Source organism: Gouania willdenowi, chromosome 19 (assembly GCF_900634775.1).
Source record: "Gouania willdenowi chromosome 19, fGouWil2.1, whole genome shotgun sequence".
Lineage (NCBI taxonomy): Eukaryota > Metazoa > Chordata > Actinopteri > Blenniiformes > Gobiesocidae > Gouania > Gouania willdenowi.
This window is the reverse complement of record NC_041062.1, coordinates 5,471,203-5,490,450: the sequence shown is the minus strand read 5'-3', so window position 1 is coordinate 5,490,450 and position 19,248 is coordinate 5,471,203. Positions and strand designations below refer to the sequence as shown.

General features: G+C 39.3%; 1 protein-coding gene across 1 annotated transcript; it reads right to left on the bottom strand.

The window, feature by feature from the left end:
- Positions 1 to 3,360: 3,360 nt before the first annotated feature.
- LOC114481825 (synaptopodin 2-like protein) lies at positions 3,361 to 18,350 on the bottom strand. Its single transcript, XM_028476871.1, has 5 exons — positions 18,141 to 18,350; positions 13,336 to 13,487; positions 12,992 to 13,252; positions 11,422 to 11,798; positions 3,361 to 6,401 (listed from the first exon to the last, which is right to left on the bottom strand). Exons 1-5 carry the CDS (start codon positions 18,240 to 18,242, stop codon positions 3,880 to 3,882), a joined length of 3,414 nt encoding a protein of 1,137 aa, XP_028332672.1. The 5' UTR covers positions 18,243 to 18,350; the 3' UTR covers positions 3,361 to 3,879.
- Positions 18,351 to 19,248: the final 898 nt, after the last annotated feature.

The window sequence follows — 19,248 nt, the reverse complement described above, 5'->3', positions numbered from 1 at the left end:
CTTAGCAAAGTGATTCAATCACTCAATCAGGGGTATAGCAACACATCGCAAGAGGGTACTTGGTCATTTTGATCAATTTATTTGAATAATAATAGGAAAATGAATTGCTTAATAAAATGCTGTCATTCTTGTACTTTAATGAAACAGGAATCATTTATGTTCCAGAGGCCATTTAATCATGTTTAAGTTCTGACGTGAGGACACAATAATTAGTTAGCTGTATATTACTGAGAAAAGTGTTTACTAACTAATGAAGTAGACACATGAAAATTGCGTTAAATTTGAAATTATGGAAGTTTATGATATGAAGAGGGGGTAGCCTACACCTGATTTGACAAAGTTGCAAAGGGGTCCAAGGGACAAAAAAAGGCTGGGAACCACTGGTATACACCCCTCTTAAAATGGCGGCGGGGGTTGCTAGGTCAAGTGTCCTGGATGCTGATGTCACTGGGAAAAGGTGCATAGCATAGCATAGCATAGCATAGCATAGCATAGCATAGCATAGCATAGCATAGCATAGCATAGCATGCTTTTATGTTACTTGCCTGTCCTTGTAAGTTGCAGATCTCTGGAGTAAATATTTTTCTTTTATAAATATATCTTATTTATTTACTTAAAATGCAAAGAAACACCACATGATAGTCCCTGATATTTACATTTCAATCATTGTATCTACCTTGTCTTGTGCCTCTATTTGTCCTTGCTATAAATTTTTTCCTTGCAATATTTTTTTTCTCTGAGGAGCCACTGTAAGAAAAGTCATTTACCGCTGGCATAATTAAAGTATTTCTGATTTTGTTTCTCATTTTCTTCCCCTATGGATGAGAAAGGTCTACATAATATAATGTAGAAAGATACCTACTGTACTTTGAGTCTGGACCACAGAGGTTGATTAATCCTCTAACTGTACTGTGGACACAGGATTTATATGACCTTGATAAAACTGTGCACTGCACATAAATCCATCACTTTGGGCTTTTGTCAGGGTTTACTCCCTATTTTAGTGGTTATATACAATTTTTTTGCACTAAAGTCGAATAACTGCTTTTTAAAATTCAATATTATGTATTTTTCAAAAACAAACTGTTTCGCACACTTGGAACGACAAATTATATTTGTCGAAAATGAAGGACAATATGATCAAAGAACCAAAACCCTGAGATCTGACACAGTAACGGGAGGAAAGATTTACCGGTAATGGCAGAAGCAACAAGAGGGAATAGGATGTGTGAGGTGCCATTTTTCTTTCATTTTCAACCACATTGTAAAACCCATCAGTTTGGCATTAAGCATCTGGCCAAATAGCTGCAGATTATCAGCTCAAATAGGCTTAGTGAGTCTGCATGCACGCAACAGAATGAGGGAGGAATTAACCAAAAAAAAAAAAGAAGCTTAAAAAGTGACAGATCTGACATGTTAAACAGGCAGATTCTAAAGAAGAACTTTAGTTATTACTGCATTTACACTGGTAGTCCATGAAACCTCTATTGAAGTGTAAATTATTAGTTATGGTAAAGAATGAAATGAAATCTTTACCCTGCACAGGTTCTCTTTGTTATTGTTTGTATTATCATGAACTGAGAGAAAATGCTAAATAAACCAATGTTTTCCAACCTTTTTTGTATCATATCATTCATTTTGCTTTGTAAAAACTTCTGCAGCAGACCAAACAATTTATAATAAATCATAAGAAGTCTTGTTTTGATTCCTGCAGCTACTCACGGGCATGGATGAGTGTTTGTTTTTTCAGCGATACATCTTATAAATAAGTGACTCTAGTAGCAGTAATTCCTAAAATAATGTCTGCTCTGCTGTACACTTTGGGCACAAATGTGGAGGTAGATCAAGCTCCACCTGATTCACGATGTGCATTGGTATTTAGTATATACTTGGCTTGCTTTTACTATTTATCTGTGGCCGCTGTAACAAGTGGATTTCCCAACTGTGGAATCAATGAAGTATAGTCTGTCTCATTTTATTCAGTGCAGAATCACGCAAGGTGAGTTAAGTTTGACACGTTGTCTATAAGATGATATAGAAAGGTTAAAGTTTCAGGATGTATGGGGCTGATATGTAAGGAAGCCCCTTTCCTCCAGTAAAAAAAATGAAAGAAAAACCAAAATTAGGAAAAGTAAAATAATAATGACAATCACGAAATATCCTTAAGTCGTGATTATGGAATATTATCTTGTAGTAATGAGATACTAAGTCATATTTTTGACAGACTATCTAGTAGTATCTCATAAATATGAGATAGTAGTACACATATGTCAAACTCAAGGCCCGCGGGCCAAGTTCGGCCCACCAGATCATGTAGTCCGGCCCACGGGAAGATTTTGCTCAAAGAGGTAGTTATATAATTTGTAGATGAAAACGATAGGGGTCACAATACTACATTATTTACAGTGATATTAAATCGCAAATTTTTCGACAGAATTCTGGCAAATTACATTGTAAATTTTCAGAAAGTTTGTTGCAAAATCAAGGAATTTTCACCAGTTGTTTCACATTATGGATTTTTCTGGTCCGGCTCACTTCAAAATGGGTCGTATGTGGCCCTTGAACTAAAATGAGTTTGACACCCCTGAGATAGTATGTCATAATTATGACTTAGTATCTCGTAGGAGATGGTATCTCATAATCATATCATAGTATCTCATGGTTATGACTTTTTTAAATTATTATTTTTACTTTTCATAGTTGTTTTTGTTTTTGTTGTTTTTTACTGGGGAAATGGGCTTCCATCGTGTTCCACATTGTTACTTTATTCAAAATATTGAAAGTGAGAGAAAAACACTACAAATATGATTCTTTACCTACTTGTATTGGTAGTTTACCCTCCATGATTTCTGCTGCTAAACTTACCTGAGGCCCTAAAGTTAGCTGCTAAAGTTAGCCCACCGTTAACTGATCCCTGTAAGGGGTCAAAGGTCGGATCGTTTTCCGCTGCTATGGTTGGGTTTCAGGGCTTCAAGGACGTATGGTGACTCTCAGAAAAACTAGATTTAAATGTACAGTCTATGATAATAGTTGTCTGTTTAGCCACTAATAGAGAAGAGACATGTTGGTTAGTAAAATTATATAACAGATTCTAGAGGGAGCATTGTTAGAGTTGAATAGAGGTGTTATTAATTCATAAGAAATATGAAATGACACAAAGAAGGCCTACAGTGCCTCCATGTGGTTAACAGTTTCAATTACCATAAAACAAAACATTCTTCATGCTCCAACTTCCTAATTTATTTCTTAAATCAGAACTGCCCATTAAATTGGTCAGAGTGGTAAAACATGTAATGGGACATACTGGATCCCAGTGTGAAAGTGGGCAGTGACACAGTGAGAGATCGAGTGACAGCTGAGGTGAGTCATGTCTATTTTTATTCAGCTTCATTCCTCTATGGAAAAGAAATCGCAGCCAAACAGACACGTTACAACCTCTGTTGTCTCACATCAACAAAAGAAACAAAATAGCTGTAACTGGCTTCAGGCATCACGAATGGCTACAAACAAACCAACTAAACACACTTTCCTTCCTTCTTTGTCCTCTGTAATAATTTCTCTCATACTACAGCCTTAACATTCACATGCTCTGTTCCTTCGCTCAATTACCCATCATGCTGTGCAATATTTACAAAACTTTCCCAAGCTTTTCTTCTGCCCTTTCATGCTGCATTGTTTCCTTGTTTTCATTTCATTCCAGTTCATAAATCTTTAAAATACTGTAAAACTAAAAGTGTTAAAGAAGTGAATAAAGAAAATTAAAAGATTAAATTTGCTACATGTGGTAGATCCAAATGGATCAGTGTGATACACTCTGGAGTTTTAAAACAAACAGTTAGATGTGGTTTTTAAAAACCAATCGTCCAGGAGGAAATCTCCTCACTGTGCAGTGGATCCAGGGCGCCACACACTGGCCTGCAGACCCAGGTTGGATGTGCTGAACCTTGGCCGAGGGACCCTGCTGAGGTGGGTGCTGCTGGTGGTGGGACTCAGAGGGCTCAGATCTGGAGCACTTTTAAACTGCCTGTCAGCCTGTGCTGTACCAGGTGTGGTCGACTGCACTGCAAGGCCAGCGTGGGAGAATGTGGGCAGCTGTGGGAGAGGGCCAGTAGGGGCAGGAGGAGGTGGAGAGAACAGGGAGGTGGAAGCCCACTGTGGAGGAGAAGGATGCGCCCCAGGCTGGTAAGGGGTTGGAGCTGCTGGAGGAGACGAGATATCTGAGCACCACAAAGGTTCGCCAAGTGTGGTAGTCGATCGAGGAGCGATGACTTTGGGGGTGTGGCTTATGGATGAAGGAGGAGGCGTGGAGAAGCGTTTTACTTCGTAGACACGTGCCGTCTTCAGAGGACTTGTGTTTCCTTTCTGCTCCTGGTAGGTGGAGGAATCCTGAGGTACGCCACCTCCATAACTAAACAGAGAGGAGTTGAGCTGGTATGGCTGGTGGCTCATGATATCCACAGGCTTCAGGCTGGCTTTCTTTCCTTTGGGTCCAGCAGTTCCAGACTTTGTCATATCTTGTTTTTTCTGGGCCTTGAGAGGGCAGGAGGGAGACAGCAGGGGGTTGTAGCTGATGGGAGGTGGAGCACGTATATTGGGGGAATACTTCCAAGTAGCGGGAAGGGAAGGTGTGGGTGACGGTTCTCTGGTCTGGGCTGGTGAGTAAGGAGCCGCGGCTACTGATGGAGATCGCTCCACAGTGTATCGATCCATCCGGTGTTGTCTTCGGGCAAACAGCTGCCCGCCCTTACCTCCCAGTTGTGGTACTTCTGGAGCTTGCGGTTTTGGGGCTACAGGGGGAGGCCTGGTGGCCCGCTGGGCCTGCATAAAGTTACAGGCCTCGGCTCCAAGCCTCAACCAGTCCTCCTCCGGCCCGGACTCGTGGCCAGCGTCAGTATTTGTCGGAACTCCAGGTTCAGCAGCAGGTGCTTTCCCAAAGTGGTCATCCATGTTCTGCACCATAGACAGCAGGTCAGGGTTTACGCACACGTCTTTTTTCCGGATTGCGCTGAACATTGGCTTCTTGTTACTTCGACGACGTGCATCATGAAGGATACCGGTGCGAGCAGCTGGGATGGAGATACGCTCCTCTCGCGTTGCCAGTGAGTCTATTGTAGAAGCTTGTTGGGGAGCAGGAGTCACCACAACTGGTATGTTACTGCAGGACGGGGGCTGAAGTGGTTGGGTGGCATGGGGAGCAGGATGATGCTGGTTCAATGGAGACAGATCAGGAGGATGAGGGAAGAAGTTTGGAGGAGATGAGATGCAGGTGGATAAAGGATTCAAAGGATGTAGCGGTGGGACAGCAGGGGGTGAGAAGGGAGTGGAGGGGGGAGCCACAGGCGGGGGGTGAGGAGTGTTTGGACTAGTTGAAGGCTGTGAAAACTGTGTGGAGGACAGAGAGGAGGGAGGAGAAAGAGCCGATGGTGGGGAGTGATCTGAGGTGTGAGTGTTGCCGTTGATATTTCTCGGAGGGATGTACAGGGAGGTGCTGGACACCGCTCTTTTTGCATCGGATGGATACTGATTGGGAGAGATGGCTACCATGGAGACGGCCGCCACAGGTTTGTTTGCCATAGTCAGGGCAGTGGGTTTGGGTTGTGGAGGTCGAAACATCACAGAAGTCACGGTCGGGCGAGAAGACAAAGGCCCGGGGTAGAAAGGACGAGCGGTGCGATTCAGGCTTGAAGGATTAGAACTGACGCAGGATAGAGAATCTGCTGCTTGGTTTGGACCTGGATCGAGGGTGGGTGCACACTCCGGGTGGTCATGGTGTCCATTTAGACTTCGAACGGGGGTCTGGTTGGGTGAGCTCAGGACAACATTGGCCCGACTCACATTTACTGAGCCCCCATTGGTCATGACCACCGCTGGAGGGGACATATTTAAAGAGATGTTCGTGATGCTGCTGTCCAGTCCCGAGACCTCCAACCTTGGGCTTTGAGTGACAGTGGGGGCAAGTTGTGGGGTCTGATGACCTGATGTGTCAAGTCCTAAGCTCTTATTTGCTACTGGTGTTGATGGAGTGGTTGGGGTAGTTGGGGCGGTTGAAGGGCAGGCGGAGCTTCTCCTGTCCAGCAAGTCGAGATAACCAGAATCCCACGTGGGGTCAAACGATGCTGAGAACCCCTCCTCGTCCACTTCAGAGCCACTTAACGCAGAGCTTCCTCCTTCCTCCTCTGTCTCACCCCCAGTCTCCCCCTCTGTATCTCCTCCTTGATCTCCCTCAGCTTTGCCAAAGCAGGTGAGCGTGTATTTTTTGGCTCTCTGTCGGCGTTTCTTGAACATAAGCACCCCCTTTGAGTTGGGATTTGGAGCGTCAGTCAGCAAAGATGCAATGGAGCGGCATTTAGTGCGAGCTTCCTTCACCTGCTTCTCTACCAGACTCTCACCACGCTGCAACTCTGCAAGACACGAAGAGAAGAAAAGGCCAGAAATAAATTTGATGTGATAAAAAAGGCGACAATAACTGATGCGTAATAGCATGATTTGCCCATGCTGGGTGTTTGTTACTGATGAATGATACAGCATTATGTGTGTGATGGATTTAGATCTGAGAATCCTGATGCCCTCATACGCCAAAGCGGTAGGATCAGTGTGTCTTTATGCTTATGTGACTCATCTCTGTGGCAACGATCCCTAATCGTTACAATCTACGTGGTTTGTGGTTAAAATAACATTTGAGTCAATCATCATGATGTGTTCCTTTGGTCATCACAACTCTGTGCTCACTGCATAACTATACACTGATGTACGCACTAAGCTTACAGAGAGCTGGGTGCAAAGTGTTACAAAGCAGACAATGCATCATTGTAATCAGATTACTTTCTCTGTAATTGTACACAAGCATTAAAAACTTACTATTAGTTCCTTTACACCAGTGATTCTCAAACTTTATTGGTTGAAATACCCCAATTTTCTTATTTCTGAATCCAAATACACCCTTTGTCCAACTACAACATTTTACTCAGAATCTATTATCTATTACAAAAACAACTATAGAGCATAATGATGGATTTGATGAGTAATAACACACATTTAAACAACCTCATTTTGTAAATAAGTGGAAAGAAACAGTATATTAGTGCCTCCTGAAAATATGTATTTCTATAGTTTTATTTCTAACCCTGTTGTAGGACCAAGACTGACTCTTGTATTTTCAGTTCATGTTCTAATCAAGACCATTTTCATCAAGAATTGTTATGATTATCATTTTTAACTAAAAATAAACATTATAAAACCCAACATTTGTAACGCTTTCCTTTGTTAGTTTTCCACTCTCGCTATCTCAAGTGCCCCCTGCAGTGCAATCGTGTACCCCCATTTGAAAAAAGCTGCTTTTCACTATATGAGGCTTACAACAGTGATCATCATTTTGATAGTGTTATTTACTTTTTTTTTCAATTTTGGTAAATTCACAGATATTTCTACATGACCTCAGACCCTGAACAAAGTTTGTGAAAGATATAACACATTTTTATATGATTTTGTAACAAAATTTTAAATAACTGAGCACACTTTGTAATAAATGCACTATAAATGCACTTTTTGATAAATTCTTACAATTTGCAAAGGTTATTAGAAACTGAAACATATGATTATATATTTTTTATTTTGTAGCATTTTGTAATAACAATCATATTTGCATGAAAACTATTGCATGCAGAATTTATTTTCATCAGAATACACACATCATGACAAAAGGTGTGAGGTATTTCATCGTGAAGAGATTTTGTCAAGTTATAACAAAAAGCCATGTTATTCTGTAATGTGGCGCTATAGGTAAAACTATTATATTTCATCTTTTTTTGTATTCCTGGTCCTAGTTTTCATTGATGTTTTTGTACTTAATCACTATATTTAAAACAAAAACTTATGTGTATCCTTTATATTTAACGTGACTATGAAACAAGAATGTCTGGTAGCAGAACAGGAGAACCCAGGGATCACCAGTGTCCTTACAGTTCATCCTCTGACGTTTATGGAAGTCAGAACATCCTAATCTATCCAATAGCTGCAGAGATACCAAGGCAGTGACGACTAATGTCAAGAGTGATGATGACACCAGCACAGTTATAAATATTACAGGTAAAATCTCCTCATCTTGTTGTTGTTAGACTCAGACTTAGATTTCCAATCATTCATACAGAGGACACAAGGTTAGTGTTCAGCTAATTTTAACACATCATTGAGAAAATGTGCAAAAAAACCGCGAAAATTAAAGGTTTGATTAAAACACATATTTCTAACTCAAGGCCCGCAAGAGCATCTGGTGCAACCCACAGGGAAAAAAATAAAAAATCCGCAAAAACAGGACTTTTTGTAAATTTTCATATAAGTTGTAGATGAAAGATGATGGAGTTTGCAGTACTACAATATTTACAGTAATATTAAATCACAATTATTTTCATTAATTATCTTGCAAATTATCCCACGGAATTCTGGCAAATGACATTGCAAAATTTCAAGAAAATTAGTTGCAATGTCACATCATTTTGACCAATTGCTTAACATTCAGGATTTAGTTAGAATTTGTGCTTTTTTCTTCACAAAAACATAAAAATTCATATTGATATCAAATTGCAATTATTCTCGCAAATTATCCCACAGAATTCTGGCAAATTGCTTTGATAATTTCAAGAAAATTAGTTGTGAAGTCAAGAAACCTTCACCAATTGTTTTACATTGTGGATTTTGTTTAAATTTGTGCTTTTTCCTTCACAACATTGATTTTTCTGGTCCAGCTCACTTGAGGTCAAACTAGGTCCTATGTGGCCCTTGAACAAAATTAGTTTGACACCCCTGGATTAAAAGTAATCAGCACTAAAATCCTATTTTTTGAATCCATTATGTTGTAATTACTTCCTCTTACCTGCATGTAAAGTGTGTGAGACTGCGTTTCCACCCACGTCTGAATCTCCAGCAGATGTGAGGATCCTCATCTCACAGTGACAGTGAATGAGAGTGTGTTTCCCAGTCTCCCCCCTGTTGGACCCTCCCACTTCCACACAGGTCACCACACAGTGTCTCTGCAGCTCTCCTCTCTGGGCAAAGCCCATTTAAAGACCTTTGTCTCCTCCAGCTGCCCAAACCAACGCATGATGTCAACTCCTCTATTCCTGTCTGCCTGACAGACATTAAACACCTGTCCGCACAAACACACACACCGACCATGTATCTGTGTGTGCGTTTCATTTAAGGATGCTTTCTATAGCATATAATCTCAAATGGAGACCGTAGCTGTGATTTCCTGTTCAATAATGACACTTAAGGAACACACAAGGAACTTTAACTGAAGCAACATAACTAGAGCAATCCCTCCCCAAATGTGTGTGTTTGAGTGTGTGTTTGTAATGTGAGAAAGGACAGATCCCAGGTCACCAGAGTCGACTTTCTGTCTACAGCAAAGCCCCTCATCCTACAGGCCTGGATAACAAGTCACTCGTGATGACAACAATTGCTCAAAGGAAACACGAGTCATTCAGTGCATAACTATTCAGTTTACTCAGCAGATATCTTTGCATCTCTAAATGACCTAAAATTACACAAACTAATTCACACAAAAAATGTTTAACTCGATATAAATCTAAAATGTTGTGGTTTCATTTATTCAGACAACCTTTTTTTCAGGAAATTTACTTTGATCTAGGACACACGTGTCAAACTCAAGGCCCGAGGGCCAAATCCGGCCCTTTAAAGCTCCCAATTCGGCCGGCGAGAGAAAGTTAAAAAATGACAGCAAAAACATGACTCATTGTGTAAATCACCAACTAATTCAGATATCTCAGAACTGCAAACTTTGGCACATGATCAGTAATTTTGCTTGTTTTTCCACCTAAAATCTGTGGCCCATTTGAGATTAAACTGGTTTGTATTTGGCCTCTGACTTACCCCTGACCTAGGAGATCAAAGTAAAGTTCCTGAAAAAAAAGTTGTCCGAATAGATGAAACCTTAACATATTAGTTCAAAAAAGAAAACAAAATTAACTTGCTGGAATGATCAATATGCATCTGCTTAACTAATTCTGAAAATTTAGTTTTAAGTGTAAATTATTTAAAGAAATAAAAAATCACCCAATTAGTTCCTCAATATACAATCAAGGAGGAAAAATTGTTCCACAAATACTAAGACTTCTGAAGTACAAGATCCTGGAGTTTTGGATGAATTATAGACATTTCTTCAGACACGAAAATCCAAATTTGGTACAAAAATGTTGAAAGTGAAGTTAATTCACCCTTAAAGAAGTGCGTGTATAGCCTGTATCTATAGCTGTGTTTAAGATAGAAACAGAAGTAGGTGTTCTGTGTGTGCAGTGTACTTTAATAAAGAACCATCGGTTTAGCCAAACAAGGCCCATTGTCTATATTTTGTTTTGTTATCATGCAAGAATTTGTACTAATAATCAGGAAGTAGCAGCAACGGTAATAAATAATAGATTTTAAAAGCTGATAAATGTATATCGTGCTGTGATTACCATAATTATTTTCAAATGTGTTTGAGTATTTGTTCTTCTGATCCTTGCGTGGCATAACCTGTAGTTCCTCCTGCTTCTGTAAATACGTAAGTGCTAAAATGGAGCCCAGTGCCTGTTATTAAGGCAAATAGATAATTACAGACAGTTGCGCCTGCCTTTGAAGAATAAAAAACATCCAGGCCTCACCCCTCGCAAAAAAATTTCAACAAAATATTTTTTAATGTTTACATTTTTTTACCTTTACATGCCAATTTAAGTTCGCAGAAAATATAAAACCAAACATAGAATCAGATTTCTTTTCCAGAGAAATTCTAGAGAATTGATTTTCAATAAAGTTGTGAAGTTTCACGCAACTATACGTCTTATTAATTAATATTTTAAAATCTAAATTCACCATTAACATTAAGTAAAATACTTACATTTAAATACATTTTTGAATATCGCACATTTGAAAAACAGTCATTACAATGTTTTTTCAAAATACATCTGACAAATGGTTTCAGTTAAATCTATTTAATTTTTTCAGTTTTTCCTCTTTATATTTTTTGTTTGTTTTCTGTAGTATTTCATTTCAGTTACATTTACGCAACTGAAATTGGTAATAGTATATCTAAATTTTTCCCAAACATAATCTAAAGTATTAGTTATATTTATTTAATTTTAATGAGTCTTTTTACTCAATTTCAAAGCTTTCAAATCTACTCAATATTTTTTTTACCATAATATTGATTCATTGATTAAATTGGGTAAATGGCTGTAAATCTTTTTAGAATTTTTTTTTTAGAATGAGAAGCCGAATGTATGCAGGTTCACTCAATTGAAAAAATCAGATTGTAGACAGGCTTCACTAAAGCAGAAAACTGAATAAAACTTTGAGTTACTTTAACAACCGCTGAAACACATACATTTTTGAGTGTATTGTCTACAGGAGATCGAGGGAAACACTCACTGGCTTGCCGGGCCTTGTCCATATACGTAGTGGAGAGCTCATCACTGACTGGGCTCTGCTGTGGTCCTACCATGGGCACCAGATGTGTAGCAGAGCTCAACATCAGAGCCTCTTTGGCCCGTTGTGGAGACACTAAAGGTGGGCAGCTCAGCGTGACGCAGGCTGGGGCCTCCTGAAAGCCACTGTCTCCTTCTCCCTCGGCCTCCACCTGATCAGGGGTCGGGGTGAATGTGTGAGGGGTCAGAGTGTGTGGGGTGTGTGTTGAGGGGCTCCACTCTGTTTGAAGGGGTGGGTAGAGGAGGTCCCTGCGTTGGACGCTGAGCAGACCCTCCCACTGCTCCTGTGTGGTCCCTGATGCATCTGTAGCACTTTCATACCTCAAAGAACAAAGGACAACCACTGTAAGGGGGTTGGGGTCAATTACATTTTTAAATTACAATTACGTCTTCAATTATCCATATTCAATTATAACTTAATTACGATTATCATGACTGGCAATTTTTTATTATTATTTATATATAAAATATTTATTTATTTTATTTTTATTTATTTTTATTTTTATTATCTGCACCTTATTTTTAGTTTGCACATTTTCTTTGTGTAGTCTTGTTCCTTTTTTTCTGCCTGTGTGTATAATTATTATTGCTAGTGTTGTTTTTTTTTTTGTTTTTTTAATATGCTGCTCTTTGCTGTTCTAATTACCCCTCTGGGAGTTTTTTTCTGATTCTAATTCTGATTCCTTCTTAAATCAGGTAAAAAATACACTAAAAACATTATCTTTCATCTAATTTGTTTCTCATCTCTTGGTTACTTTGTTAGGCTTCCTTATATATGAAAATATTGGCATTAATATTTTTGGGCGTTTGAGCCTTTTTTCTGTCAGTACCAGAGTTGGGGTCATTTATTGCCATCCCCAATTATGACGTTATTACTTTGTAATTGACATGTACATTCTATAAAAACTATCAATTACAATTTCATTAAATTAAATGCAGAAACTTGGAAACCATGTTACAGTTCCATGGTTTACACATACGTAGTTATCAATTATTAAAATATATTTCAAATCAAGATTACCTGTCAGTTCTCTGCAGGATCATTTTACCTTTTAAAAAGACTGTATAAATCTAGGGGTATACTGACACCCCATCATCAATAATAATACCAATATTTTCATTGATTAGGAAGCTTAACAAAGTAACTAAGAGATGAGAAACAAATTAGATGATAAATAATATTTTTTAGTGTATTTTACAGCTGATTTAAGACTGACCCGTTATCATAAGAGATGCTAACAGAAAGCTAACACAAGAGGACAGTGACATTATTGATTAATGGCTCAGTAATTGGGATTATTTGTAATTTAACTTTAGTAATTAAGAACCTAATTGTAATTCACTTCAAGGGGGAAAATAATAATTGTAATTTTAATTGCAATTGGGGAAAAATGACATGTTCAGTTATAATTGAGTTGTAATTGAACATGGATAATTGCAGACGTGATTGTAATTGAAAAATGTAGTTGACCCCAACCCTGAACCACTGTATCATATTCACAACTTCTCCTCACCCGCTCATCTCTGAGGTCTCCTCGTCTTGATTATCATGGCGTGCAGGTGAGCGTGCGTGAGGAGGGGTGCGGCGCTGACGGCGGTGAGTGTGTGACTGAGTGTCTGCGTCACTGTCCGTCTCCCCATAGTACGCCTCGCTGTCTGGGGGTGAGGTGAGGTCTTTAGCTCTCTCAGTGGGGGTGAAAAGAGACAAACTGGTGGGGATCAAGGATGATGGGGAGCGACCAGAGTGGGACAAGACATGCAGCCCTGGGGGGGCTCTGGAGGGAGGGATGCAGAACACAGAAGGGTTAGGGTATGAGATGAGCTCAGTAACTGAAGGTGTAGATGGATGTGTGGAGACCTTTTGACCCTCAGGCTGAGTGTGGAGCACTGTGAGTCTATGAGGCTCATGGCCTGGGCGTGGCTCAGCTCTGCACACATCTGGTCGCCAATGGCAACCAGTTCATCGTGTTCCTTGAGTCCAGCTCTGCAGGCTTTACTGCGCCGGCGCACCTAAAGGAAAAAAACAATAGCACTGTATCAGGGGTGTCAACTCATATTAGTTCAGGAACCAAATATGGAGCAGTTTGATCTCTAGTAGGCCACAGATTTTATGCAGGTAAACAAATAATTTCAACATTATTGTGACCTAGTTTACAATAAATATGCAAAAATACAAAATATGTAAGAAAACTGCCCAAATCTAAGCAATAATTAACAAATATTAGTCCCAACAGGATCTTCACTTTAAATTTTCTTGATTTTGTTACACATTTCTATTTAATTAAGGAAAATATTATGTGATATTTTTGGAAAATTTAAAGATTTTGTAAGAATTAATTAATTTTTCTAACAGTTTAAGATAATAAAAAAAAAACGAGTTATCGTGAAAACTGTGAGCCCCTGCAAATATTGTTGAGTTTCATTTAGAAAATGATTCATGTTTTCTCTCTCATTTTTACTTTCTTCTGCGGGTCGAGTTGGATGCTCTAAAGGGCCAGATTTGGCCCCCGGACCTTGAGTTTGACAGACATGCACTGTATAATATAATATCAACACACTAATAAGGGCGACCGTGGCTCAGGTGGTAGAGGGTCGTCTTCTGATCAAGAGGTTGGGGGTTCGATCCCAGTACCTGACTATGTGTCGAAGTGTCCTTGGGCAAGACACTGAACCCTAAGTTGCTCCCAGTGGTCGAATAGCACCTTGCATGGCAGTCCTGTCCCACTGGTGTGTGAATGTGAGAGTGATTGGGTGAATGAGCTGATATGTAAAGCGCTTTGAGACTGCTTCAGTGTGGGGATAAAGCGCTATATGAATCAAGTCCATTTACCATTTACAGACGGGACACTGACTTCCTCCTCCCAGCACGGTGACGCAGGGCCAGAGGACGGCCCACCCTTCTCCCACCCACTCCGTAACCGAGCTCATGCTGCTTTATAAACACGAGACTGAGCATGGGGGCGGGGCGTTCACCAGTACATACATAGACTGTTGAAAATACATACATAGCACTGCGCGAAGGACGCTGACATGCTCACCTTCATGGGCGTGTCTGTTTACACGTCAATCATGGCAGAGAGTTTCCTGGAGGCGCGGCTTCTCCAGCTCAGTGCCGTGTCAAATTAGTCATCAAAGTGGGAACGCATCATCAAATTAGAGCCAGGTGTTTGGGCTCACCCTGCAGTAAGAAAGGAGCAAATCACCTTAACTAACGATTGATGGAATCAATGAAAAAAACACTTTGGGCATGTGTATGAAGCCCTAATAGCACTTTTATGATGTTTAACGCACAGAAAAGTAGATTTAGCGTAACATGGACCCTTTAAGAAGTGGCGTATTTACAACAACATGATTTGATCAGTGGTGATGAAATGCTGAATAATATCTTATTAATAATAAATTCATTCATGGAGCTGCTGAGATGTTAAATTTGTGAGACATGATGTCAGAGTGGTTTTTTTTAGCAAGTATGTCAGATGGTATGTTGGTGTGTGTTGGGGGGGTTGGATGGAAAGAAGATATTCTTGTCCGCTAGATTACGGTATCTTTTAAAAGCAGGACACAAGTGTGATTTATATCTGTTTAACATTTGTTTTTTATCTGTCACCTCTCAACCTAACTATTGGTGTTACATAGAGCTGGACAAGGTGTCCATGTTGTACTTTGACGATCTGCCAAATGTATTACACACATATATACAGTACAACAGGCACTAGTGCTGGGTTTGAACAGCTGCATCTCCAGCTTGGACCGAGGGGCATGCCTGTCATTCACCATTTGTTCTCCACGTTTCCCAAAATAAAACCGTGCATGAAATTCAATCAGAATTCCTCGACAGACAGACAAAGACGAGGCACTGCTGTGATGGCAAGTGAATAAAACATAACACACACACACACACACGTTATAACACAAGATGATAAAAGAAAATGTGTAAAGCTGATTTGTTCTGTATTAATATATATCTGTGTGCGTGTGAAGTGCTGCGCCTTTTTCCATGAACAGCTTCCAGTTCCTCTTAAATAAGCTATTCTGATCCTCCAGCTGCAACTGGGCTTATCTAAAGTATGTCCCACCAACACCACCACCACCACACTGAGTAAACTGTCATTAAGGTGACCTTATCTGCTGGAAAATCCAGGAAAAAGTGAACTCTGTAGTGCCTGAGCTGCGCTGAATCTTCAATCTGAGGTTTGGATATAGCTTGAGAATGACTCCACAACTTTTCACATCATCAGTGTGAGCAAGGGCACATTCCCGCTGTCCGGAATAACTTTTCTATAAAGGAGAACATCCTGAAGTGTCGACAAATGCAAATGTAGATGGAAAAAAAATGACCTGAAAAGATATATGGACTTTTTGAGAAATGCAGTTGAACAGATCAGCAGAATTCTTAGAAAAACGACATGATTGTATTTGTATGTTTTTTTGTATCTGAACTTGTGATACAACTCGTACCCTCAACGATACATCTCGCAACTTTTTTAGTATCGCGATATCTTGTTGTACGATATATCGTCCTACCTTTACAATCAACGTTACAAACCAACATTCTTGTGCTCCCTACTGCCCCCTATTGGCTTGTAGGATTATTCTTTTAATCTGCCTACAAATGTTGACGGGACTGATGCATATCAAATCAAAAACAGATGTTTTAATAATTACAATAACACATCATTGAGTCGCAACCCGTTTGGGTATCATGGCCAAGATTCCTTGCCTACTCGACTACTATATTTGGAGTTTGCATGTTCTCCCCATGCTTTTGTGGGATTCTTTTACACTAATCTAGCTTCCTACCACACAACATGTGTGTTTGATAATTAAACAGACAAGTGAAATAAACTTGAATTAAAGGATGCCAACCAAGCCTGTGGATGAATAAATGAAGCTTTACATTTTATTCTGACACATTGTTGAAAATGTTTTTTATATGAACAAATAATATGATATACAGCATAAACTAAGAAATAAAAAGCTTTTTAGTCTTTTTAAGACATACATCTGCTGTCTAGACCTTTAAATGTCAAAAGTCGGCCAATCTGACCTCAGTAAAGCCTAAAACAAGGAGCTTGGACTTGTTTGACAGGCAAAAAAAAAAGGTTAAAAAAATAACGTAAAATACACTTATTTAAAACCCTAACCTTTCTTTCAACTTTTATTAGAGTTAATCTGTTTTAAAAGTTTTTTTATACCTTACATTAGCATACACATTGCTGCAGTACGTCTCCTTGTACATAAAGCCAGAGGTTATAATTATATAATTCTACACATTCGCAGCTGTTACAAACTAAATTTAGAAATGTTTGCTCAGATGTCGGAACAAAAAATATAAAAATAATGAAAAGCATTATTAATAGCCATGTAATAAGATACATTTTTAGTCACATACATTCATGCTTGGAGGACAAACCTTTTAAACTTGATGCTGCACTCACTATCTATAACAGGGGTGTCAAAATGATTTTAGTTCAGGGGGCCAAATACGGAGCAGTTTATCTCAAGTGGGCAACAGATTTTAGGTGGGGAAAAAAAGCTCAATTTCAACATTCATTTGGGCTAGTTTGCATTTCCGCATATACAGTAAATCATATATACAGTATGTAACGTATGACACCGACAATATCCAAAGCAGTAAATGACAGATAACAGGATCTTCACTTCAAAACTGTGATTTTATTACATATTTTTGTATTGTAATTTGGTAGGAAATTGTAACATTTCATAAAAAGTGTCTTTCCACAATTTGCTAAAAAATATGACTTTGATCGTGTGATATACGCATAGGAATAATGTACGCCCCTGCAAATACTGTGTGGCTTCATCATATTTGTGAATATAGAGTAGTTGAGAAATCTAAAACTGAATTATTTGGTATTTTTGCACATGTTTTATTGTTTTCTTTGTTGTTTTTACTTCTCCAGGTGGACCAAATTGGACACATTTGCCAAACACAAGGCCCGGGGGCCAAATCCGGTCCTTGAAACCATCGTATTTGGCTCGCAGGAGAAAGTAAAAATAACAGATAAAACATGAATTATTGTGTAAATTACCTAATGATCCAGCTGTAGCTATCTCAAATTCACTGATTTAATAAAACTCAACAATATTTTTAGGGGCTTGCATTTTTCCTTTGTTTATTTTACATGAATGCTGTTGTTTTTTAATTGCAAATTGTGGAGAGAAATCTCAACATTTCCTCAAAATTACACAAAAATTGGAAACAAAACTAAGATTTTTTTTAAGTAAGTTGAACTGATGTTGAAAACTAGGGCACAATGATATTATAATTGTAAACTGTGGGCAGCTCACTTGAGATCAAACTGGTCCGTATTTGGCATCTGAACTAAAATGAGCTTGACACCCCTGTTCTATAGGGCCACATTTGGCCCCCGGGCCTTGAGTTGGACACACAGGACAGATAACATCATTACACAAACAAGAGGAACCCCTGGATTTTTTTAATTAATGTTATATTTACTGTTTGAAGCTAATAACAAACATAGTAAACTACAAGTGAGAGTATATCAAGGCCTCGATTAGCAGCTGCAGACAAAGTAAAACCCATTGACTCGTGTTACCATATTGGCAGTAAATCTAATCTGCAACATGTTTTATGAACACACACACACACACACACACACACACATACACACACTGTACCTTTGCCACCTGTAAAGGTTTGTGCAGCTCAGCTCCTCCTTGGAGTCTGAAACCCCATGGAGCTCCTCCTGAGAGGGAAACCACCAACTCCTCTGCCACCATCCCAGCTTCCTTAGTCTGGAGTGAAGGTGTGTGTGTGTGAGAACGTTTACAACACCGTGTCCACACACACTCTGGTTATATCAGTTAAGTGTCTCCACGACCACAAGAATCCACACGCACACACACACCGCAAGGGGACAGTGGGAGGCTGCTTTCATCTCTCCGTGTGTGTATGTGTGTGCATGTGTGTGTGTCTTCATCCATTCAACACTTGCCATGTCACTCTCAGCTCTTGGTTCCATTAGGAGATGCTGATAAAACCGTTCATAAATAACCACACAGGCCTCAGTCCTGTGCTTGGCTGGAAGCCACAACACAAATATTTGGCCTCATTTCTTCAAAGCACCCAAGTGCTTTAGAGCCAGGCAGGTCGTATGAGAGAAGAAGATTGTAGAGGAGGAGTGAACTGGAACTAGAGTATTTGAAGAAAATGCAAGTGAGGATGCAGGTGCTGACCCACATCATTGAACACTGAATTAGCATTCGCTGGTATTAGCATTAACCTAGCATTAGCTGGCACTAGCGTTTGCATTAGCTATCACTAGCATTTACATTAGCTAGTATTAGCATTAACATTAGCTAGCATTAATCTAGTATAAGCATTAATTAACATTAGCATTAACCTAAAATTAACATTGGTATTAGCTCAGAATTAACTAGCATTAACATATCATTAACCTAGCATTAGCATTAACTTAGCAATAGCATTAATTAGCATTAGAATATTATTAGCCTAGCATTAACACTAACCTATCATTATAATCGATTAGCTAGCACTAGCGTTTGCATTAGCTAGTATAAGCATTAACCTAACATTAGCCTAGCATTGCCATGAACTAGCATTAGCTTAGCACTAACGTATCATTAACCTAGCATTAGCATTAACATGGCATAGCATTAGCCTAGCAAAAGCATTAACTGAGCCTAGCAATAATATTTACTAAGCATTAATCTAGCATTAACTAAGCATCAACCTAGCAATAGCTTAGTATTTGCCCAGCATTAG

Excerpts from the sequence above, each read along its gene's own strand:
- LOC114481825 (XM_028476871.1), bottom strand. The coding sequence starts at position 18,242 with ATGGTGGCAGAGGAGTTGGTGGTTTCCCTCTCAGGAGGAGCTCCATGG. Across the intron at positions 13,488-18,140 it reads AACCTTTACAGGTGGCAAAG|GTGCGCCGGCGCAGTAAAGC; the intron begins GTACAGTGTGTG and ends TTTTTCCTTTAG. Across the intron at positions 13,253-13,335 it reads CTCAGCCTGAGGGTCAAAAG|AGCCCCCCCAGGGCTGCATG; the intron begins GTCTCCACACAT and ends CCCTCCCTCCAG.